Source organism: Electrona antarctica (genome assembly GCF_951216825.1).
Source record: "Electrona antarctica genome assembly, chromosome: 22".
NCBI classification, from domain to species: domain Eukaryota; kingdom Metazoa; phylum Chordata; class Actinopteri; order Myctophiformes; family Myctophidae; genus Electrona; species Electrona antarctica.
In genome coordinates, this window is record NC_136805.1 from 32,410,800 (window position 1) to 32,437,332 (window position 26,533).

The 26,533-nt window shown below is 44.6% G+C and overlaps 2 protein-coding genes across 3 annotated transcripts in view; both read right to left on the reverse strand.

Annotated features, from left to right (window-relative positions):
- The window catches only part of LOC306915970 (BAR/IMD domain-containing adapter protein 2-like), a 94,657-nt gene that overhangs the window by 14,035 nt on the left and 54,089 nt on the right, over window positions 1-26,533 (reverse strand). For both annotated transcript variants that reach the window (XM_079493671.1, XM_079493670.1), the window contains 3 exons: window positions 24,111-24,172; window positions 22,280-22,351; window positions 19,789-19,926 (listed from right to left, as the gene is read on the reverse strand). In XM_079493671.1, the coding sequence (XP_079349797.1) occupies window positions 19,789-19,926; window positions 22,280-22,351; window positions 24,111-24,172 (272 nt within the window). The remainder of the gene's footprint in view (window positions 1-19,788; window positions 19,927-22,279; window positions 22,352-24,110; window positions 24,173-26,533) is intronic.
- LOC306915651 (enoyl-CoA hydratase, mitochondrial-like) lies at window positions 12,098-12,973 on the reverse strand (the record flags this gene model as incomplete). The annotated part of the gene is made up of 1 exon (XM_079493127.1): window positions 12,098-12,973. One exon carries the CDS (start codon window positions 12,971-12,973, stop codon window positions 12,098-12,100), a length of 876 nt encoding a protein of 291 aa, XP_079349253.1.

Genomic DNA, 26,533 nt, shown 5'->3' on the forward strand with positions numbered 1-26,533 from the left:
CTGTATATAGGAGGGGCCCCTCAATAACTTCACTTGTGTGAAGTGAGTGGGGCGCTTATCATCATACATGATCATACATCACACTCCGTGCTCATGGAGCTCAAAAACAGGGATGTGGGCAGGGAAACAAACCTACCTTCTATGATGCCATTGTGCATCACATGAAGGACCTACCCACCTCACACATTATCAGCAACATTATGAAAATCACATAATCACAATTGTCCGGGTTAAAATCACCCGGGTTTTGTGTTCTAGGGTTAAATTGATGTTTTATGAGACAGTAAAGGCTGTGAGCTATAGGAAGAGGGCACGTCAGTTAAATGGTAAATGGTGTTTTTATATAGCACCTTTATCCATGGCGCTTTACAAAGATTGTGCATTACATTCACACACCGATGCAAGGCACCAACCTGTACATCGGGAGCAATTAGGGGTTCAGAGTCTTGCTCAAGGACACTTCGACACCAACTCTGGGGGAGCCCGGGTTTGAACCTTGCGGTTCCCATCCGGTCACGACTCTACTCCCGAGCCACTGCCGCTCAGTTAGGGGCTAACGTCTACCCCTGAGCACTGAAGCCAACCAAAATGATGCCCAAAAGCTGTCTTGTATTGCCGACTACTTATCTGTGACAAATCATGGATTTGTGCTCGGGATCTACGCAGAATTATCAGCGTGGAAACAAATGGATTTGTTTAGCTTTTTATGTAAAAAGACTCAAACTTTGTTAATGTGCATGCTGACATAGAGAAAAAAATCACACCCGTGTGAACTGAGTGGTGCAAGGTCTTATATAGCCTGATCAGCTGTGGTCTGACGTAATGTCAGTGACCATAGTAACCATGCTCATTTTTTTGGGTCCCACGTACAGGTACACACATACATAGACACATAGATACAGACAAAGCTGGTTGTTGAAGTGGTTTGCACCACTCAAAAATGATTCACTCAGAGCCATGTAGCACGTTCGGAAAACGCATCCACGGATCAAGATGGAAAACCCTAACTTATAGTCGAGCCACTCAATCACGCGGTCCGATCGTATAAATCTCTCTTACGTGATGAATACGATTTCTCTACATCCTGCAGGATTAGCTTAGCTGAAGCACCCACTATAAGCCTCCCCTGGCGCTGAATCAGATATGTTAAGGCCATTCATTCACCCTCTTGTTCCTTTTATCGACAAAGCTCAATAAATCCTCTTTGTCCTTGAATGAGGGCACAGCACAATGCATGTCTTGTCCAGCTGAAAGTAGCGGAACCACTGATCCACGTGTGATGTCACCACCCTGCGAAGCACCGCGGTGCCGAGGCCAAAGTAAACCAAAGGTAACCTGTAGTGTACAGCAGTGTGCTCTCAAACTGTTTCATGTCAAGGACACCCAAGGGACCCACAAGGGATTTCAATCTCTGGGACCCCAATTTATATTGTAAAATCAATGTTAAATTTAACTCTTAAGAGTGTACACATGGAACCAAATGCATGTGTCCACTCTCTGAGTTAGAGACCCATAAGGGTGACATTTGATTCCCAACTATCAGTTAGCTGGGGACGCCCTGCAACTCCCTCAAGGACCCCTAGGGGTCCCCAGACCCCACTTTGAGAACCACTGGTGTAAGTACCTATTACCTAACCTATAAACTAACCTTGGCTGCTTTTAGAATTGAGTCAAGCTCAGGCATTAGTTACATTTTGCTCACACAGAACAGGAATTGTGAGTACATTTAAGCCTGTCACAATTATTACATAATCGTCTAATCGCAATTATTTGAGATAATCGCAATCATTTTTGCATAATTGTCAATCGTTTCCGTGTTGAAAAATGTCCATACATGTTCAAAATGTTTCCAAAAATAGCATAAATAGCAGATCTACTATATACAAAATGTCTGATGTTCATTCAAATATCATAAGGTAAACGAATGACAAAGTAATCATAGTCTGCTAGGTTTCCATGGATTTCTTTCCTGCTTTCAAAATGAGCAGATATCAGGGGAGTCATGCAAATTAAGGCACTCTAGTGGAGTCCCAGAATAAAAATAGCTGGAAATAATTAGCATAATGGTTCCTCTGTAAAGAGTTCAATCTTATAGGGAGACATTAGAACAAAAAGGTCTAGTAATTCACAAATGGTTATAAGTTAATTATCGCATGATTCATCTTTACATGCAGTCAGCCTACGCACGCACACACCCACGCGTGAAGACGTCGAAATCAGATCCCTGTGGTATACCTGCCCCATATTCACCAATGACACCACACAGGCACACACACACACACACACACACACACACACACACACACACACACACACACACACACACACACACACACACACACACACACACACACACACACACACACACACACACACACACACACACACACACACACACACACACACACACACACACACACACACACACACACACACACACACACACACACGCCTGCAGTACAGTAATCCTCTGGAGTCATTTCTTGGCATCAGCTGTGGTTATTGTTATAGGACACACACACAGTGCCGTTACAGAACTCATTACAACGGGAGCAGGTATGTATTCACTGTAAATTACACACAGATTGTATTTTTTCCTGCTCTCCACACCACACCACCCTGGAGAGTTGCTCTTCACGGAGGTGGTCTTAATCACACTGTTCCTAGCTTTACCCCCCTCTTTGGCTTATTATTGTGCTTCCTTTAACCCTCTCCCCCTCTCTCTCTCTCTCTCTCTCTCTCTCTCATTGCTAATGATGACACCCTTCAGCTGGTGCACCCTAGCCACCTGCAGTTCATGTCTCTGTAACAAGCCTAATGGCTCAGCAATGGCAGGAATGAAGACACAATGGCAGCAAAGTATAGACATGGATTTCATCTCTGTGTACACACCGATTACAGAAAGCCAAAGGGCAAATGAAAAGCTTCATTACCGCTCGATAATACACATGCAGCTTTGGAGAGAGAAAGAAAATCACTAGACCACTCCCAATGTTTCTTAAATCCACATCCCTACATTGATGGCAGTCCAGTCCATTCAATTCCAGTGTCCGTTGAATTCCATCACAAGCGGGCCCAAGTATAGGACGCACAAAAGACATCTGCCACATGGCGGCGCCACAGTGCCACAACCACTCGTCAGATGTCTTACCGTCATGGTGATCAGCGAGTAGAAAGCTTCATGTATTGTCCCTATTGCCACGCAGCCTGGTGGGATCAATACTCCTCTAATCAGGAGCGTCATGTTGTAGTCACTGGTTTGTAGTCGCCAGGCCGGAACCACCAAACCGGAAACAGGATTACCAAATATAATTCCCCGCGATTGAAGGGCCCACCCAATAAAACCCGTGATGAGGCGTAGTTGAGCTTATAGGAATACGGTAGTTTGTTTGGTATGTCCATCTTCTATTCCAACTCGTCGGGACTGGCGAGACTTTCCCACATTGGGCGAGACTAAACTAGTACCAGTTATACTCGATTCAGCATTTAAATGGGGATTGGGGGAACCAAAACAAAGTGGTGCCGAAAAACCGGGAACCAAACAACCGTTTTTGGGGAGTCACACACACTCCATTCTCATTGGGCAGGGGCCAACAAGGCCAATGTCAAATCCCAAATAAGGAACCGAGACTCCATTTTCCAAAATCCGGCAATTTATTTTGGGAACTGACCAACGGGCAACCTGCCTAATCTAAACTCTTCTGTACAACAACGGTGTTACACGCCGAAAACAGCAGAACTCACAACACGTCGCATCCACAACCGCTGTGAGCTTGTACGCCGGCTATTTTTGGCTCCCGACACCATAGTATGATAATGATAAAGTATATAAACCATCCCACGCAAACGACAGACGCGTGCGTTCGTTGGCACCGCGGCTCTCCCTCTGTCCAAAAGCTGAACAACAAACGCGTGGTTGAAGATCTCCGTCCCGCTCTGAATCCCTCATGAGGTCAACAGACAGGGGATCAGGTAGCGTGCAAAAACACACAGGTGATTCTTTTCACCGCAGGAAGGCTGGGTCGAGTGGAGCTATAGAGCAGTCTGCCCTGCTGTAAGGCTAGGCTACCATTAACAAGGTGTCAATATACAGAGACTGGACTAAGGACTAGTGGAGAGAGAATTTGTCCATGTGTGGACAAATGTTTGTGTAACTCGACCTCACGGGTCCATTTGGTTAGGCTACACTTCCACACTTTCAGAGTTAACCACTATTCCTATTCTAGGAGCAAAGTAAACATTCAGCAAAACATAGCAGAGTCTGGAGATGGGCTGTTATCAATGAAGAGATAATGGCGCAAAGGGAGATACTTAAGATTTAAGTTTAGTTTAAACCAAAAAGAAAACACAACTTTTCATTAATTAAGCACAATTAAAATAAAAAAAATAAGTAGCTGCTAGTGAAAATAGCTGATCTTCAAGCTCACAACGCGGCGTGAAGATCGGGAGATCTGCTATTTTCACTAGTTTGGGTCCCAGACAAACTCTTTTGGCTCTTGAGCTAAAAAGTTTGTGAACCACTGCTATGTAGGGATTAAATGATTAAAATAAGGATCTGTCAAGTGTCAACTAAGTACAGGGTTTAGATTGTTAAAAGACTTAAGAATGTTAGTGTGTACAGTACAGTACAGACGTGTATGTTTGTGTCTAGCAGTTCTCTGCTCTATGCAAATGAACAGTGAGTTGGGAGAAAATCAATAATGATGTCTGCTCTGCAGTACGTTTGTGTGTTTTGTTTTGTTTACCTCTGTGGGCGGGGTATTTTTTAATTCCTCATTAACACAGGCCCCCAGGCACACCCTACAAACTGACACGCCCCCCAGATGCACCCTACAAACCAACACGCCCCCAGACACACCCTACAAACTGACACGCCCTCAGGCACACCCTACAAACATGACACGCCCCCAGACACCCCTACAAACTGACACGCCCACAGACACACCCTACAAACTGACACGCCCACAGACACACCCTACAAACTGACACGCCCCCAGACACACCCTACAAACTGACACACCCTACAAACTGACACGCCCCCCAGACACACCCTACAAACTGACACGCCCCCCAGACACACCCTACAAACTGACACGCCCGCCCAGACACACCCTACAAACTGACACGCCCCCCAGACACACCCTACAAACTGACACGCCCGCCCAGACACACCCTACAAACTGACACGCCCACAGACACACCCTACAAACTGACACGCCCACAGACACACCCTACAAACTGACACGCCCCCCAGACACACCCTACAAACTGACACACCCTACAAACTGACACGCCCCCCAGACACACTCTACAAACTGACACCCTACAAACTGGCACGCCCCCCAGACACACCTTACAAACCGACACGCCCGCCCAGACACACCCTACAAACTGACACGCCCACATACACACCCTACAAACTGACACGCCCACAGACCCTACAAACTGACAGGCCCCCCAGACACACACTACAAACTGACACGCCCAGACACATCCTACAAACTGACACGCCCCCCAGACACACCCTACAAACTGACACGCCCCCCAGACACACCCTACAAACTGACACGCCCACCCAGACACACCCTACAAACTGACACGCCCCTGGTTTAAACAACATTAGGAAACAAGCCCAAAAAACAACCCAAAAAAAAACACAGCCCGCAACTACCAATATTTACCAGCAACGTTACAGGAAAAACATGCCGGATGTCGCTGATAATAAGCTGACATGGCAACGTACACTGAGCCAGATAGGAGAAGCTGTCAAACTAGTCTTGACTCCTGCTGATCGCACGCGCGCACGCACGCACGCACGCACGCACGCACGCACGCACGCACGCACACGCACACGCACACACACACACAGAGTACATAGCCTCTGGCTGACTGGCTCCCAAATGTACATATCACAACAAGCCGACAGGCAAAAGTAAAAACATATTGCACTGCATGTGCATCTAGTCTAGAAATGCAGTGACAAATATAACTTAAATATACAACGAAATCACTCTCACTTTATATAGTTGAAATAGTTGATCTACAAGCTTACAACAAGTCACAAAGTGACATGTGGTACGCTTGTAGGTCTGCTATTTCTGCTATTTTTGAAAAATGTTATAAAATGTTTGGACATTTTTCTACATGGAAACAATTGACGATTATGGAAAATAATTGTGATTATCTCAAATGATTGCGATTAGGCAACGTTGTTGGGCCATTATGCTGAGAAATGGCATCTATCAATCTATATAAATGCACCACGTCTGTCTGTCTGTACGACTGTAATCCACGTAACTCGAGAACCGTTCGCCCCACCCCTCAAATTCGACTCACACGATCCACACCCCCACAGGGAGTGCAGTGCCCGGTGTCGAGTTGGTCGGACCCACGGTTGTCCAGAACCGCCACAAAAGGCCTCTGCCCGGGCTCTGGACAGGGCCCCTGCCCAGGGTCCATATATGGGCATGCCTGACATCACAACACTCCATATTTGGGCATGCCTGACACAGGACTCCATATATAGGACTAAAGGAACACAGACCAAGCCCCCAGTAAGGCTATCCAACGTTGAAGCTGCCAGCCTGCCACTACCTACTGGCGAAAAGTGGAACTGCAGCACGTTCATGGAGGTGGACGGACGACAGACGTTCAGCGTTCAGCGTAACTTGCGTAATCCCGGACCTCAAATTTGAGGTCCGGGCTTAACTTCCACTCACTCGAGCCATCGAGTTATATTGTACTTCCAGCAGGCTTCCGGGTGCTTCAAAAACGGATGGAATGGGTACTCTGACACGGGTACAACGGGTATTGCATAGCCGGGTGGGTTACCGACTCAGTGCTCTACAGCCGGGCACCTAACTAGTTGTTATAACAAGAGTTTTATGAGAGAGCCCAACAGCACAGCAGTATTTAGACACAGACAATATTCTAAGATACGATAGATAAAGCCGAAAGACAAGTTACAACGCAGACTCACAACACGTCGTGATTTAATGCAGTGAGAGTAGATCGGTTGTTTGAAAAAAAAAAAAAAAAAACCCACCACCATGGTGTAAGTGTGAGTCTGTCTGTGGGATTTATAAATATTTAAATCGATGAAAACTATTAACAAGAGACAATTAATAGCTACATTGGGATCACGTGGTTCTGTTTTACATTTCCTTACGGGTCCATTTATACACTAGATAGTTAAATGAACACTGATGATTTTAGGGGTGCATATCAACCTGGGGGCCCTTGAAATGATAAGGCTTGAGAAGCACTGATTATGCAATACATTAGAGGCCGCTTATAGTCTGTGTGCGCTTTCCTTTTTTAATAATGCAACGTGTGGGTAATGCCTCACACACCGCCTGCATTATGTGTATGAGCACGTGTGGTGATCGCTCTCAGATATGCAGGATGCACTGTGTGTGTGTGGCATACACAAGCTCCCAGAGTGGCTGGGAAACGGTGACGCCGCACTACCCTACTGGTAGTCTGGGGTCCTTGAGAGAGTTCCAGGGGATCCCCATCTAAATGATAATTAGGAACCAAATGGACCCTCGTGGGTCTGTAACTCAGAGAGTGTACAAATGGAACCAAATGGACCCTAGCGGGACCATTTGGTTCCATTTGTACACTCTGAGTTAAATTAACTTTGATTTTACAATATTTGGGGTCCCAGAGATAGAAATGCCATTAAGTGAGGCCTTGAAATGAAAATGGTTGAAAATCACTGCCGTGAACACCTTCTCTTATGGGGGTCCTTTCCATATATTTTCTAATGTGGGTCCACAGGTTAATGAGTATCATTTTGGGGGTCCTTTGGGAACCACTGGTTTAGAGACGGACCCTCCTATGAGCAGAGAAGAGACTGACCCTCCTATGAGCAGAGAAGAGACTGACCCTCCCATGAGCAGAGAAGAGACTGACCCTCCCATGAGCAGAGAAGAGACTGACCCTCCTATGAGCAGAGAAGAGACTGACCCTCCTATGAGCAGAGAAGAGACTGACCCTCCTATGAGCAGAGAAGAGACTGAGCCTCCTATGAGCAGAGAAGAGACTGACCCTCCTATGAGCAGAGAAGAGACTGACCCTCCTATGAGCAGAGAAGTGAAGCTGTCTAATAACGTCCTTAACTAATGATATAATACACTTGGTTAAGCCATAGAGTGACTTCACCATTAGTTAATGGTGAGGACCAGGAATTAATGAGGAGGTCATGATAAATTCATGACGACTTCATGTGCGAGTGTCATCATTAATTCATCATCAATGAGGCACTAATTATACTGTACATGTCTGATCGAACCCTACAAACCCTCCCGTGCGCTCAGATCAGCCAGCGCAAGGAAGCTGGACGTACCTTCACGAGAAACGCTGGGACGACGCTCCACACGTCCCAAACCCTTCTCCCTTTCTGGCTCCGTCCAAAACTATGGAATGCAATTCCCATTGCAACTCACTGAAAACCCACCTCTTCAGACGCCATCTTGGCCCGTAGCACTTGCTCTAGCCTCAGCGACCTTACAGGCGTATGCAAGTGCGATTACGTGTGTCTGCTAAATGCCTAAAATTGTAAACATTTTACATAGCAAGTAAAGTGTGACTGCATGCGGCTGTTGACTGTCCAACTCAAGTCAAAGATAAAGGGATGCCCAGGCGGTGGCGTAACCGTCTGGGCACCCGACTGGTAATCCAGTCGCAGTGTGCCGCGGGTTCGACTCCCGAGCCCGACACGGCCTTTACTGCATGTCTTCCCCCATCTCTCTCCCGTTTCCTGTCAGCCTACTGTCTGTCCCTTCAAAAACCAATAAAAGGCGTAAGCCGCAAAAAATATCTAAAAAAAAAAAAAAAAAAAAAGATAAAGGGATATGCATAATGTTAAATATGGGAGATAGCTTTTTGCCAGCTCCTTGAAAAGCGACTGGACAACATGTTGATCTACCCCTACTAGGGACCGTAGTCGACACTTTTTCCTAATTGGCTGCTTCTATAGGCTGCCTCTAAGCCAATGGGAGACGTACCCATAAAACCCATACTCTGAACGCCGCAACGTGAAGCAGTGAGCTGAGGCAGAGGCTGCGGCACAAACACTGATTATAGATGTTCATAAACGAGGGCTTTCTGCAGCTGGTAATTATGACTGAGTCATTCTTCAAACTCTTTTGAAAAAACACTTTCATCAAACCGACTCATTAGCATAGGAACAAGAATTGGGTCGTTTGCAGAAAAAAACATTGTGTGTGTGTGTGTGTGTGTGTGTGTGTGTGTGTGTGTGTGTGTGTGTGTGTGTGTGTGTGTGTGTGTGTGTGTGTGTAAATGGTGCATTTATATAGCGCCTTTATCCAAGGCGCTTTACATAGTGCATTACATTCACCCATTCACACACACACGTTGCGTACAAAGAGCAAGGAAGAACAGTGTGAAAATTTGAATGGAAAGATATACTCAATTCCTGGTTTCACTCATTTTATTTCCCTACTCCAGCACAGCAGATCTACACGTCTCCTGTGTTGTATATTTAGATCTACATTGTTCTTGTGTTGCATGTTTGGATCTTATCACTGCACTCTTAATTCATGCAGACAAGCAATGGAGCAATATGGACATTTCCTACATACTGCCTAACGCGAGTAGGAGACTAGGATTACTCAGGGTTACTAATAGGGTTTGTAGTCGGACAACGGCGGACAACAACATCGTCAATATGGAGGAAATGACCATACTGTCTCCATGGCATGGTCTTGATAAGGGCTGATGACGGCTATTATATCATCTGATAACATCCGAAACTGCTAGAGTGAACAGGAAGCTTTTCTTTTGTTCCTACCGAATCACCACCATACCTCCTGGGCTCCTCGCAAAAGAGTGTAATCACACACACACACACACACACACACACACACACACACACACACACACACACACACACACACACACACACACACACACACACACACACACACACACACACACACACACACACACACACACACACACACACACACACACACACACACACACACACACACACACACACACACACACACACACACACACACACACACACACACACACACACACACACACACACACACACACACCTCTGATGTGCGAGCATTTCCTCTGATGCCACCATCTGACTACTGTAAGTATAAACAAATTAGTGTCAAACACGGTGTGGTCTCTTAAAGGTAGGTGGGAAGGTAAATGGAGTGGGTGTGTGTGAAGGCGTAAACGCCCTCCATATTGTGTTTTCACATGAAGAGTGACACATGCTTCCCACACATACGCGCGCACACAGCAGTGTGTGTCTCACTTTCGGTAGGCCCCATGAAGAGATGATAATTGTGATTTTCTTTGTTATTGTGGGTCCATTCGGTTCCATTTACAGTTTAACAGTGTGCTCCATTTCCTCGCAAAGTGGGATGGCGTGAGTGCTATTTAAAGTGATAAAATAAGACTTAAAAAGGGGAATACCACTCAATTTCAACATTGAACTATGTCATTAATATACCTTAGAGTTGTTGTATGGAAAGAATACAAAAGTCCCCCCTTCTGTGTAACCTAGAACAGGGGTTCTCAACGTTTTTGGCCGGGGTCCCCCGGAAATGCTTTGGCAATGTCTTGGGACCCCCGCCCCGCCCCCTCCCGACCCCCAATATAAATTGACTGCTACAATAACCTTAACCCATTTTGGGCGGGAACCCCTTTTGGTGTTTTAAGCATTATGTTATAATTTAGCTATTGAAAAATAGCAGATCTACAAGCTCATAGTGCGCCACCGAGTGGCGCGCTACGAGCTTGTAGGTCTGCTATTTTTGAAAAATCGTGAAAATACAATTTTAAAAAAATAATTTGGGGACCCCCTAAAATAATTTGGCGACCCCCCGAGGGGTCGCGACCCACGGGTTGAGAACCCCTGACCTAGAACCACCTGCATGCATGGTCTTGTTAACATAGACATATATACATAGACGCCTCATTTGCCGCTGCAGTTCATTGGAGCGACGTGTATCCCAATGAAGGCGGAAGTGCAGTGCTGAAGGCTTTTTTTTTTTTTAACAAATCTTTATAACAGTCATGACAATATACATTACAAAACAAGACAAAAAACAAACACAAACAACAAAGTTATTAACAATACAACATCAGAGCCAGGGGGGATTAGATTACTAACAGAAAACATTAAAAGAGTGAACACAAAGCAACAGTTCTCCGCAGCTTTCTTATTTAGAAGTGCTGAAGGCATTTGCTGAAGGCGACTGCGTCGCTGCCCGAGTGACGTCACTCATGTGAATCCTCCATGTCTCTCGCTGTCACTCAAGTGACTACTGGCCAATCACAGCGCGTCTTTTCCGGGACTTATGTTACGCACGCGGAAGCTTGACAAGTTTCCGCTTTGCTTCCGCTATTCTTCGCAAGGAATGTCGGGAAAATAGTGCCTTCAATTTTGACACACGCCTCAGAGCCGGAAGGGGCGTCTATGTATATATGTCTATGCTTGTTAAGGGCTGACGACGGAGATGACATCGTCTGATAACGTCTGAAACCGACACTAGAACTGGAGGACTAGAACTTGGGGTCATGTGATCAGTGACATAGGGAAGGTGTGTACTTTATGGCCTGCAGAATTAAGAGCTTGTAGATCTGCTATTTTCAAAAGATTTTCATACATTTTAAAACTTGAAATGGTACATTATGCATTAACGAGTACTTTTACATTTGTACTTTAAGTACATTTTGATACCAATACTTTCATACTTTTAAGTTCATTTTGAATTACGGACGTTTACTGTACTTGTAACAGAGTATTTCTATATTGCAGTATTGATACTTTTACTTAAGTAGGCTACTACAAAATATATACTTCCACCACTGGCTATATCGTAGTAGATTCTATCAGAGAGAAAGAGATGAATAGATGGAAACTCATGGGTATTCCCACATCCAACCTAGAACGTCTGAGTCACCTCGTCCCTTTGAGTATACAAAACGCCTACGGTCCCCAAGACTATACCTCGTCCCTGACCTGTAAAGCGCACACACACGCACATACACGACCGCCCACTCTACATTCACCCATTCACACACACATTTCAACTCCACTCTACTTGTCTTGGAAGACGGCCTTTCTCTTCTGCACGAACGCAGCCATGCCTTCCTTACAATCCTCCGTGGCGAAGGTAGCGTGGAACATGCGCCTCTCCAACCGATTCCCCTCGGCCAACGCCAGCTCGTAAGCCGCGTTGACGGCCTCCTTCGCCATGGCCGAGACTAGCTTGGAATTGCCGGCAATCTTCTCGCCGCATTTAATGGCCTCCGCCACCACCTGGTCAACCGGAAAGACCTTACTCACCAGACCCGACCGCTCGGCCTGCCGAGCATCGATCTGGTCTCCCGTCAGCACCATCTCCATCGCCAGGGACTTCCCCACGGCACGGGTGAGCCTCTGAGTACCCCCCGCTCCGGGGATGGTACCCAGCAAGATCTCCGGTTGGCCGAACTGAGCCTTCTCTCCCGCGTAGATGATGTCGCACATCATGGCCAGCTCGCAGCCGCCGCCCAGAGCCAACCCGTTGACGGCGGCGATGACGGGCTTCCTGACGGCGGACACGGCGTTCCAGTGAGCCAGGAAGTTCCCGCCGTAACTCTCCTGGAAGGTCCGGTTCTGCATCTCTTTGATGTCCGCCCCCGCGGCGAAGGCCCTCTCTCCGCCCGTGATGACCACGGCGCCGACGTCTCCGTCCACTTGGAAGTCGCCGAGGGCCCGAGCCACCTCCCACATCAGTCCGAAGCACAGGGCATTCAGAACCCTGGGCCGGTTCAGTTGGATGAAACCCACGTTCCGCTTTTCCCCGCGCTTGTCCACCAGGATGTAATCATATTGACCACCTGTACCGGCCCGGCGAGCAGCGGAGAGCATGGCCGGGACTGCTCTAGTGGGCTTCAGGAGTAGAGCAGCAGCGTTGCAGAAAAGGGACATGGCGGCGTCGGAAAATGTTTCTGCCTCGTCAAGTAGTTCCACTCAGTCTAGCACACCGTTTGTTCTCATCATTAGCACGTCCCAATCCATATGGAATTACGGTATTCCACAGTTATTTGGCCAAATATGGGAGTTCCACTTAATCTGTATGTCCGTCAAAACTTTGTCTAAATATGGAGTTCAACCACACATCGTCAACATGACGTTGATCTTGCCCAAAAATGGAATTCCACGACTGGCCTCTCAAGTACACAACCGCTCCGTCCGCAAACTGCACATACTGTAATAACTCGCCTTCCTCTCCTGCTTCAGTCTTACTGCTATGATACCTTCAATAAAGGCATATTTTGGCCCGGGCTGCTGGCGTGGTGGTCCAGGCACCCTTGGCTGCAATGGCTCTTAATGCCAGGCCAGCCTGACAGCGTGCCGCGGTTTTCGAACCCCCATCTCTCTCCCCCCATTTCCCGTCAGTCTACTGTCCTATCAATAAATAAATACATGTGTTTTCTTCAAAATATTTTATGGTTGGTTGCATGTCAACACTACCAAAAATATACAGTACTACCAGATCGCAATCGCACAGAACATCCAGGTTAAATGCTAATGTGGTTCATAAATATGGAATTTCAATCCTCTATTACATACTAAAGTAGAACTGTAGAACATGAGCACGCACGCACGCACGCACGCACGCACGCACGCACGCACGCACGCACGCAGACACACAGAGAGAATATTGAATATCGCTTTGTTCTTTGGCTTAGTACCGATGTCACCTGTTCCTGCCAAACTCTGGTTCCCATTAGGTCCCATATGACGCGCAGCGGGGACCTGGCTACCCACACACACTACTACACCACCACTCTCCATCTAATACACATGGCACTTCAAGAGGCTAGGAAAAACCAAACGCTTACACAAAGTTAACACATTGCAGCACGCACACATGCTGATAGTCTCGACAGCTTTTTAGAAACAGTTCATCTGAACAGAGGAGGACAGCAGCAGACACATGAGAGGTAGGTTCTACTAGATTACTTCAAGAGGACAGGCTTCCCTCTCTCCCCGTCTCTCTCCATGTGTGTCCGTGTCAGGGGATACATGGACTTTTTGGAGCATTGGCTGGTCGAGCCTTTCCACAGCCTCACCCAATGTAAACCTGGATTTATTTTATACTTGGTTGTGCGCCAGTGTCTGCTCAAAACAGCCGAAAGTAGCTATTAATCCAGCGCCCAGGGAGGATTTAGGGCTTAATGTCTTTGCAAAGGGACACTTCGGCACAAAGACCGGGGCCGCGGGGTGAACCCGGGACCTTCAGAATCCCAGATGGCCTCTATAAGCATTCAGCTAAAATCAGGCGTAAGAGCCATGCAATTTTAGCCACCCTGAAAGGGCTAACTAACTGCATGAGACTACATAACACAAGCTTATTCCATATTGTATGTTTTAGTATTATACATGTTGTACGACGACATGTATAATACTGCCACGCTGTGGTCTGGGCCGTGGCTCAGCAGTCCAGGCACCTTGGCTGGTAATCCAGTCTGGCAGTGTGCCGCGGGTTCGACTCCCGATCCCGATGGCCTTTACTGAATGTCTCCCCCCCATTTCCTGTCAGCCTACTGTCTGTCCCTCCATAAAAAATATAAAATAAAGAGGCGAAAGCCACAAAAAAAAAGATGACACGCTGTAAGATGACATAAGGGTCTGTGCAGTAATAGTATACTGCATTCTAGGTCTATATTGTTGCTGTCGGGCAAAACGTGTCGCAATGCGGCGGCGCTTTGCACGATCTGCTACTGTTGAATTTGAATTCTGAAAAGTTGCTGATAAAACAAAATAAAAAATAAAAACAGTTGGTTTCTGGCCCCCGACAACAACCATAATACTGTATGTAACAACTGTCTCTCTGTCTGCAGGGGTGAAAGACAGATGAAAGCAGGAGGACAGCGCGTTATTATCCCATTTTGACCTGAGATCAGATTTAAAAATGTCTTGTACATCCTGACAGTTTTCTAAAAAAAGCTATGTTTCTATGTCAGTCGTTCTTCGATTTTTCAAAAATAGCAGACCTACAAGCTCGTAGCGCGCCACTCGGTGGCGCGCTATGAGCTTGTAGATCTGCTATTTTTCAATAGCTAAAGCATAACATAATGCCAACACCAAAAGGGGTTCCCGCCCAAAATGGGTTATAGCACATAACAAGCATCTCGCTGTGTTGTATAAGGAGGTCCACCCACTGTTTGTCACTTCCCAACCTACAGGCGAGGGCAACAGGGAGGCACACGCAGTCGGTCTACGCCTCCGCTCCGCCAGAGTCATTACCGGCACCAGAGTACCTGTATGTATAATACGGGAGGAATTGCTGTACGCAAATCGCCTCAGCCCACTTCCCTCGCTGTCCTAGTTTAGTTATCCACTTCTATCAACATGTTACATAATGCTGCAGAAGTACAGCAAATGAGAAAATTATATGATAATGGGGAGGAATGAGAAAAAAGGGAAAAAAAGCATGTTAAGTGTCTTGTCGACAGTTTTTCTTTGGGCGAAAACTGCAGAGCATTATTTTGCTTTGCTTCTAGCTTCTGCCTGTTGTAGAGTGATCTAGACTCTCTCTGGTCTAGATTCTTTCTGCCTGTTGTAGAGTGATCTAGAATCTCTCTGGTCTAGATTCTGCCTGTTGTAGAGTGATCTAGACACTCTCTGGTCTAGATTCTGCCTGTTGTAGAGTGATCTAGAATCTCTCTGGTCTAGATTCTGCCTGTTGTAGAGTGATCTAGAATCTCTCTGGTCTAGCTTCTGCCTGTTGTAGAGTGATCTAGAATCTCTCTGGTCTAGCTTCTGCCTGTTGTAGAGTGATCTAGAATCTCTCTGGTCTAGATTCTGCCTGTTGTAGAGTGATCTAGACACTCTCTGGTCTAGATTCTGCCTGTTGTAGAGTGATCTAGACACTCTCTGGTCTAGATTCTGCCTGTTGTAGAGTGATCTAGAATCTCTCTGGTCTAGCTTCTGCCTGTTGTAGAGTGATCTAGAATCTCTCTGGTCTAGCTTCTGCCTGTTGTAGAGTGATCTAGAATCTCTCTGGTCTAGATTCTGCCTGTTGTAGAGTGATCTAGAATCTCTCTGGTCTAGATTCTGCCTGTTGTAGAGTGATCTAGACTCTCTCTGGTCTAGATTCTTTCTGCCTGTTGTAGAGTGATCTAGAATCTCTCTGGTCTAGATTCTTTCTGCCTGTTGTAGAGTGATCTAGAATCTCTCTGGTCTAGCTTCTGCCTGTTGTAGAGTGATCTAGAATCTCTCTGGTCTAGCTTCTGCCTGTTGTAGAGTGATCTAGACTCTCTCTGGTCTAGATTATTTCTGCCTGTTGTAGAGTGATCTAGAATCTCTCTGGTCTAGATAATGCCTGTTGTAGAGTGATCTAGACTCTCTCTGGTCTAGATTCTGCCTGTTGTAGAGTGATCTAGAATCTCTCTGGTCTAGATTCTGCCTGTTGTAGAGTGATCTAGACTCTCTCTGGTCTAGATTCTGCCTGTTGTAGAGTGATCTAGAATCTCTCTGGTCTAGATTCTGCCTGTTGTAGAGTGATCTAGAATCTCTCTGGTCTAGATTCTGCCTGTTGTAGAGTGATCTAGAATCTCTCTGGTCTAGATTCTGCCTGTTGTAGAGTGATCTAGAATCTCTCTGGTCTAGCTTCTGCCTGTTGTAGAGTGATCTAGACTCTCTCTGGTCTAGATTCTGCCTGTTGTAGAGTGATCTAGAATCTCTCTGGTCTAGCTTCTGCCTGTTGTAGAGTGATCTAGAATCTCTCTGGTCTAGATTCTGGTCTAAGGCCACTTTTACACGACAACGGTCTCCAGATAAAACGGCAAAGTCCCGGTGTGTTTTCATTCTTTATTCAGCCTTTACACGGAGACACTACAGCGGCTGAAAACGCTGTAGTGCATGTGTAGACCAGGCACGCATGCGTAATAGAACCACTTCTGTTCTACTTCCTATCACAACAAGGCTGTTTGTTTACATCATGGTTAAATTCACCAATGCAGCGGCTCGCTACTCGCTACATTTGCATTCGTAGGATGAGCGGGGCGAGGGAGCGCTTGCTCATTCTAGGAACTCCAAATATTGCCTACGGCTCTGTACCAATGTACAGTAATAAACGTGAGCCCACGTGAGCCATGATGTCACACGTTTTGCGAATTCATATAGTTTTGCCCGTTTACATGGAGACGCCAGGCGGAGCGTTTTCAGAGATTTCCACTCTGGAAATCTCTTTTCAACCCCCAAAAACTCTGTTGTCGTCTAAACGGACCCATGCAAACAATACTTTATTTTGCGTTCTAATCAAAACCGTTCTCGTGTAAAAAAGGGGCCTAGATTCTCTAGACTCTCTGCCTGTTGTAGATTATGCCCATCCCATCAGCTCATCATGTCATTGGCAAACAGCAAAAGTCACGGCGATGACCAACTGTACTGAAGCTCAAATCATCCAACTATAAATGCACCAAGTCTCTGTCTGTGTGTGACTGTGTGTGTACTTTTGGAATCCACATGACTCGAGCACCGTTCGCCCCACCGACTTGAAATACGACACACGCGTTCCACAACCCCACAGGGAGTGCAGTGCCCGGTGTCGAGTCGGTCGGACCCACGGTTGTCCAGAACCGCCACAAAAGGCCTCTGCCCGGGTTCTGTACAGGGCCCCTGCCCAGTGTCCATATATGGAGCTGCCCTGTTCTGACATCATTCTGATGTCTGCATAGACTCCATATTGGGCATGCCTGACAAAGAACTCCATGTATGGGCATAAAAGGGACACAGACATAATATCAGGGTGGGGCATTCATTCTCCAACTTGCATCGTTCCAAGTACAGCAGTGCCCAGTGGGCACCACTGTAGAGGCTCCAATGGGCACCGCTCTAGTTATACAAAAAAAAAATGGTAACAGAGACATCAATTCTAGACGCGACCAGACATGAAGCAGTGTTTTTGTTCTTTAACAAAAACATAAATAAATCCTCATAGTCAGGACTTAAGACAATAGGATGATGACAATAGGTGATGATGAGCAAGCTTAATTTGCTCCTCTGTAGCATAAGCTGCTGGCGGGCTCTCTGTACGGTGCCATCTGTTGGACTGTGGCCAGCAGGATCATATTGTCATTATGCCATGCTATGAACATTCCATTCCGATCAGCTGGCAGTGGTGGAAACTAACTAAGTACATTTACTTAAGTACTGTTGAGGTATTTGTACTTTACTCGAGTATTTCCAATTTCCAGTACTTTTACTTCTATACCCCACTACTTCTCAAGAGACACATTGTACTTTTACTTTTACTCACTTTTATTAGTTACTAATTAATTTGATTATAATTACAAAACGAAAACATACATTAAACACTTAACCCTTATATACATTTCAGCCATTTGAAAACTTGAAATGGGACATTTTGTACAATGACTACTTTGGGGACCCCCTTGAAAACGAGTTGATGCAACTCAAGGGACTATTCCCCTAGTGAAACTTCAAAATAAATACTTTTACTGTTCGTACTTTAAGTACATTTTTATGCTCTTTTACTCGAGTACATTTTGACTTCTACTTGTGACACAGACAGTACATCTGCATTGCAGTATTGATACTTTTACTTAAGTAAAAAATAGCGAATACTTTTTCCACCACTGCCAGCTGGCCTCGTTGGACCACAAAGAAAGAGAGAGAGAGAGAGAGAGAGAGAGAGAGAGAGAGAGAGAGAGAGGTAGGCTTCTGACTGTCTCCCCATGAAATATTATGGGCAGATCAGCTGATGTTTCAACCATCTGGGTGGGTGGGTGGAAGATGGTGAGCAAGCCAACTGTACCCAGAGCCATTGAATTACGAGTCCGACAGAGTTACGACATGTCCGTTTACTTAATCACGGGGCCCGTCTAATGGCAGCCCCTGGCAGGTATGGGGAGCCAAAGTCATCAGCCGAAGTGTGACAAAGCCCTGGACCTGAAGTTGACAGAATGCACTGGAATGTATGGGAGTCGAGTAGACTTTTTTTAATGACCGTGACCTTTGCAAAAAATAATTGATGTGGACAAATGAAAGAAGACATGCCACAGGTTATTTTTGGATACCTTGTTTTCCTTGTTTGTCATTATATTGACGTTTATGTTTGCACGGCATATTTATGAAGTGCCCTTGAGCAAGGCACTGAACCCCCAACTGCTCCAGTGGAGCTGCTTAGTGGCCAACAGTATAAGACTGGTTGTACTGGTCAGCTCCCAGGTTTTGATGTGTGTGTCTGTCTGTGTGTTTCTATGTGCAGGGCGTTGCTGAAAATGAGCACTTGTGCTCAGCTACTACCCTGGGTAATAATAAAAATAATAATAAAAATTAAAACAACCACTTCAACTCTACTACTGACTAGCGCTCGGGTGCTCAGTTTCTGCCCCCTCAATGACAACTCTCTCCTCTAAACGGCACTGACAGTACGCGTGTGTATTTGTACTGTATGTAATGTAATGTTTCACCTATGTGTTTTTGTATACAAATTGTATATGAGCACTATGTGAATGTTTTACTTATGTATATAGGACCCCCCTCTAAAACGAGATGTGGCATCTCAAGGGGCCGTCCATCTGCAAGTATAGTTTAAAACATGTCCTCCTCACACAGACACCAGCGGTACAGTAGTATACATGCACCAAACCAACATGCGACTTCCATATAAGTGCACGCACACGCACACACGCGCACACACACACACACACACACACACACACACACACACACACACACACACACACACACACACACACACAACTGACCTGCATCTCCTTGTCTCCATACTTGGAGGGGTGTTTGCTACCTTGGCTCTTCCGGCGCAGTTTCTTCAACTCTGCCTGGCACTTCTCCAGACTCTCCCCTTTGCTCCTGTGTTCCGTCTGGTACTTCTTCAGCGCGGCCTGAGGGGGGCGGCACAGAGTTAGTCGCACTGCTTTGATCATGTCTTTATTCATTCAGCTGCCTTTTTATCCAAAGATTACGATTATGTGCATTGCATTCACCCATTCACACTGGTGGCGATTTCGTCGACCAAAACCATGACGAAAAAAATGGTTCGTCGACTACCTTTTTTCAGAGGAAAACTAAATAAAAACGACTTGAGATCTACAAGCTAACAACACGTGTTGTGATTTGCGAACTATTTTCAGCATGCAAACAAGTGTAAAATCAGCCATTACGACGCCATCAAGGTCACCAACATACATTTTAGTCTACTAAATCAACTGTTGATTTAGTCTAAAATCGTATGATATTTAGTCGACTAAAACTAGACTAACACTAACACAAACATTTCAGGTGACTACAACTAAATCAAAATTTGCTGTCAAAAGCAACACTACTTCCATCTACTTTGTGTAAAGCAATATGTTGCCTCTTTCCCACTCAAATCTTTTATTTTTCTTTGTTTAGTGTTTTTTTTTGTGCTTGCGATGACAAAAGGCAGACATGAGGCGTGGTTATTTACTTTTGTGGAAAACTGAAATAACAAAGCAGGCAGACATGCCTGCATGTGTGTTTGAAAAAAATAATCGGAGCCCAGAATGACAATCCACTTTCTTTTCATTTGATAGGCCAATCATCGCAGCGATATATCGTCTTCCACATTATCACAAAGCATGACCTTTCTAAGGCCGACTGCACGAAGAGAACGCTCCTGGAGCCGATCCAAAGATCCTGATAAGGAGCTCGTCCACTGAAATGATTTGACAAAACTCCTCTGGTTTTCATGAAATGACTCATAATTCAAGGAGCAGCAGAGGAGGAAGTCATTTATGTAACTCTACTGCGGCGGTTAGGCTGAGAAGAAGAACCGCTGGGAAATTAAGGCGAGAGTGTGCGGTCCCGTCTCTGGCCGATGACTTTATGAGACCGTGGCTCATATAATCCCCCCTTAACGCTTTCCCTGGAGGGAGGGAGCTATCCGGTGCGGGGCGAAGTTAGACGCAGTGTCGCATCGAGGCTTTCAGTAACACGGTCCTCTCTTCAGAATACTCAGAGAACATGCAGGGCAGTGCTGGAGTGGGCACGATTACATAACACAGAGAAGTAGGATGCATTTGATGGATATATTTCCCTTACATTCTGTGCCGCACAGTGGTGGAAAAAGTATTCACATTGTTTACTTAAGTGAAAGCCTCAATACTGCAATGTAGAAATACTCCAGTAAAAGTCCAGAATTCAAAATGTAAAAGTACAAAAGTAGTCATTATGCAGAATGTCCAATTTGAAGTTTTCAAATGTATGAATCTTTTGAAAATAGCAGATCTACAAGCTCACAATGTATCGCATCACAACACATTGTGAGCTTGTAGATCGGCCATTTGAAAATGGCCGAAAATGGCCGATCTACAAAAGTATTTTTCAACTTATTCTAGTACCTCTGGACATGCTACCTCTGAATCATACTTTACTACAAATTTAGGAAAATATACCTTCGGGAAAGGCGTCATTTCCAAGATAGCGTTAAAAATAGCAGGCTTATAAACTTATAAACGGCTATACTGTATATCGCAATTGAAAGAAAATTATATAAAAGATTTTTCACTTGATTCTTGTACCTTCAGGAAAGGCTTCATTTTCAAGATGGATTGAGCTCCCGGACGCCATTTTGGACACCATCTTGAAAATTAAGCCTTTACCAAAGGTATATTTTTCTTATGTTCATAACCATGTCCACAGGTAACATAATCAAGTGAAAAAACATTAATATAAATATATATTCTATTGAGATATACAGTATAGCCAATTTAAGCTTGGCCGACGTCCATTTTGGACGTCATCTTCAAAATGAAGCCTTTCCTGAAGATAGATTTTCCTAGATTTTTTTGTAAGATCATAAGCATGTCTACAGGTACCAGAATCAAGTGAAAAATCTTTTGTATCGTTTTTTTTTTTCAATTGAGATACCGGTATACAGTATAACCGTTTATAAGCTTGTCCAGCTGCCATTTTTAATGCCATCTTGGAAATGACGCCTTTCCCGAACATATATTTTCCTAAATTTGTAGTACTGTATGTTCTTAACTATCTGTAAACTGATTGTTTTCCAGAGTATTTCCACTTATAGTATGTAGCACTGGTCACAATTCATTTCCAGCCATACAGATTTCTAGATCCAGTCTTGTTCATTTATCAAGGCAGTAGGAAGGGCAGGTGGTGTTCAAATCAGATGTCACTGCACTGTACATCAATACATACAGTACACACTGTATCTCTAAGCACAAAGTTGTTTGTTTTGGACCACACACTCACGTTAAGATAGCGCGCATCCATCTCCACCTTCTTCTCCAGTTCTGTGAGCAGCTCATTGTGAAAAGACTTCAACTAGAAGACACACACAGGAAAAAAAGCTTTAAGCAACGCTATGAAAGGAAACAACAAATAGGAGAACCTATAGACCTCAAGAAGCTGTTTAATGCACAATTGCCAAACCACACTTGTTGGTTTTGCAGTCTTTGCACTCAAACTTACTTAGTGCGAGGCATTAAGTATGTTTTTTTAATGAGTTTTGAATCGGATATGTCACGCACAAAGGATTAGGAGAGGATGTCTGGTAGATATTCGTGCCAAAGTCAATTGGTGACATGTCGGCCTGTTTATGCGTTAAGAAGGCAGAGTTCAGCTAGCGGTGACATGTCACTGCACTAGCTACAAAAATAAAACGGTATTACTCATACTTTCTGATCTGTGAAGCACCCGTTATTATCAAAGCCCTCTGAACCGCCTTCCCCCTTTCTTAACGCCTCCGTTTTAATATTTTCTTAAACTTCTATCAGCTGCCGCTGTGTGACGAAAATGTGGGAAACGGTGAGGTTTCAGACTAAAGGAACAACGCATTCGGAAGCCGGGGGGGGGGGGGGGGGGGTGTGAAGGCCATTGTCTGTGTGTCAGCGTAGAAATGATGCGTCTGGTTACTGTGTTGATTCGAGATTAGCCAATCACCAGACAGACGTCCTTTTCCTCTTCCTACAGTTGGAGGCCATCGATATTGTCCTTTTCTTTTTGCTGAGGTTTGCGTGATCTGCGCAAAAGGACAGTTAACCCATTTTGGGCGGGAACCCCTTTTGGTGTTTTAAACATTGTTATAATTTAGCTATTGAAAAATAGCAGATCTACAAGCTCATAGCGCGCCACCGAGTGGCGCGCTATGAGCTTGTAGGTCTGCTATTTTTGAAAAATCGTGAAAATATTTATTTCAGAAAACTGGAGGATTTAGAAGGATTTTTTAAAATTTTGAGGTCAGGCCTAAATGGGTCAAATGATAAGGGACAATATCGGTGGCACCCAACTGTATGAGGACCAGCGGGGCTGGATGAGTCTCAGTGATTACATGTACAGTAAACACAGGGAGGGTTTTTATCATCATTCTAATGACATTTTTATCATCATTCTAATGCGTTAGGACAGCGGTTTTCAACCAGTGGTCATTGAGGGGGTTCCAGGTGGTCCCCAGCTAAATGATGGACAGTTGGTAACCAAATGGACCCTTATAGATCTTTAATTCTTGAGTAACATCTTCATTACTTAAGTTGATTTACAAGAAGTCTACACAATTCTTATTTTGATCAACGTTTGCCTGTTATCTCTGCTAATGGTACCAACATCAGTACAGCATGGAAATGTGGACATTGGGGTCTGCAAGGCTACATCTCATCAAATGGTGGTCCGTGGCTCAAATGCTGAATAAATAATGGGCCTTGAAATTGTTAGGACACTGGTTCTCAACCTGTGGGATTTGGTGTAAAGGGAAAAGGGAGGAGGGGAGTAGTATAGAGTATAGACCCCCAGAGCTGAATTCCAATACTCTGATGTCTGCCTCCTTGCTTCCACCGTCATCTGTCAACCAGCATGGCGGTGTTACGGTGAAATTGGTGACTTGCCGAAATATGTGACCCTAAATCATTGCGTTTTGTTTATTAGCAGAGTTTACCCTAGCGTTATTAAGGCCACACATATTTAAATACCTCCATGTAAGTTATGCGATGTGAAGACCATAAGATGAAGTCACATATTATACAATAAGTCAAATCCTCATCATCGTCACTTCTGCAACACATGTCTCCATATTGAACGCCGTGCTCACCATCTCTTCCAGTTGGATCTGGATCTGTCTGTGGACCTCGGCCATCTGAAACAGAACATCCCCTGCACAGAGAAAAGACACAAGGGGAAAATAAACAAACAAACAAACACAGGAGGAAAAGGGGAGAGAGAGAGAGAGAGAGAGAGAGAAGAATGATATTAAATCTTCCCAATGCCTCTTAAAGCCACATCCACGTGCATAAAAGAAGACCATGCAGCTACAAACTAAACACATGTAATAGACAGAGAGAGTGTGGATGGCAGCAAGGGACGATGGACAAGATGGAACAAAATGTTTTACAAGCAGACAAAACACTGACAAAATAAAAGTATCTATTGAAGATTACTACAATATGCAGCTGGAAAAAACAAAACAACGTTATGGATGAGACTGAGAAGTAGATGGTTAGAGAGATCTAAAAGAAATGCTACTGCTACGAAGATCCAAAACCAAAACTTAAAATATGAACAAGATTTTCCATTTTACCAATAGCTTATACTGTACTGTACTTACAGGTACAGTATGATAAAAAATGAAAATCTTCTACACTCGTAAAGCAACTATTAGCAGTGTTCAGTAACACATAATGCTTATTTTTCCTTTACAACTAAACAGAAAAATACATCAAAAAGCAGAGCCCAGAGAAGAAGAAAAACTATAAAGATGATTCATGCAGCCAGGAGGGAAGTGCGTTGTCGTTTTAAAGATACCTACATGCTGCCTCTTCTGATTATGCAATGCATTGTGAAAAAAAAGGAACAAAAAGATCTAGTTTGAGAAAAGAACGGATTGGAGGGATAGAGACACCTGGAGAGACAGTGAGAGATCAAAGCTAGCCCAGATAGAAGAATGAGACGACGACAGGTTTTCACACACAAAAACAATATGGCTAATTTAGACTTTGCAGCAGTCTAATCCAGTGGTTCTCAACCAGTGGTCCGGGGACCACCAGTGGTCCTTGAGGGGGCTCCAGGTGGTGGTCCCCAGCTAAATGATGGGAGAGTTGGTAACCAAATGGACCCGTATTAGATGTTTAACTCCTGAGAGTTAAATTACTGTTAGACATCTGTATTACAAGAAGTCTACACAATGAGTACCACAGATGAAAAAAAGTCCAAATTTCAGACTGACCCCTCCACAAAAAGGCCTCGTTGTCCTGACTCCTTATTTATCAGTTATACATTATGGATCAATAGTGTGGACTTAGACTGTTATTCGTCTGTGGCATTATTAGAGAATGTAGAAGAATTGTTATTTTGAGCGTTTGCCTGTTGTCTCTCCTATGATACCACATCAATACAGCATGGAATTGTGGACCCCCCCCACCCCCCCCCCCCCCCCCCTTTCCCACAACGTTTTGGGTCTGAGAGGCTAAATCTCATCAAATGGTGGTCCGTGGCTCAAATGCAGAATACATAATGGACCTGGATATGAAAAGGACTGAAAAGCACGGGTCTAATGTACTGTGACACCACTCCATCTCACCCTATGAAGAATTGGGCTGAGTCTCAACCGGCAGGCCACTGTAAGCTGCTTATTAATAATGGGAGCGGAGCAGACTTATGGAGACCATGTCCGCTCCAGGATCAAACCACGTTCAATTTCCTTCCAAAAATAGCCGATCTACAAGCTTACATTGTGACGTGGTACGTTGAATACCTGGTATTGGGCTGCTGCAGGGGGGGCATTTAATGTATTTATATATATATATATATATATATATATATATATATATATATATATATAGTTAATAATTATTTTCTTTCCCTCCATAATCTACTAAATCCATTAGTCTGATTAGCCACTTAAGCCTTACTTAATACAATGTTGTAAAACAGTCTTGATCTGCATTTAAAAAATATCAGTATCATAATAATTGAAGATTGGCTATTTTAGTCAATAAACACAGTCATACAGCAAAGTATAATAAACCATTAATTGAGAATGGAAATAATTTTGAATGGAACTCATTTGATTCAGCGAACAACAACGCCCGAATAAACGACTGTAATACGCGTCATTGTTTGTCTAATAAGCAACAGCTCAACATTCCAGACTTAGGCATGGTATAGAAGAGATTATGTAAAGTGCTTTAAAACAATAGGGGGAGCCCCCCCCCCCCCCCCCATAAAAAGGCTCGGCTTATAGAATTAGGTTATAGAAATAATAATTCCTGCATGCAAGCGGATAAACGGGTTGGTTATTCAAGAAAGGGTAAGGTCGTCTCCCATAAAATAAAACCACTCAGCTAAATGCCAGAATGCGGTGTGGTCTATATCTAAAAACAGTTTTGGGGTCTGAGAGGCTAAATCTCATCAAATGGTGGTCCGTGGCTCAAATGCCGAATAAATAAATAAATACATAAATAAATAAATGGACATAGATATGAAAAAGGTTGAAAACCACTGATCCAAAATATGTGT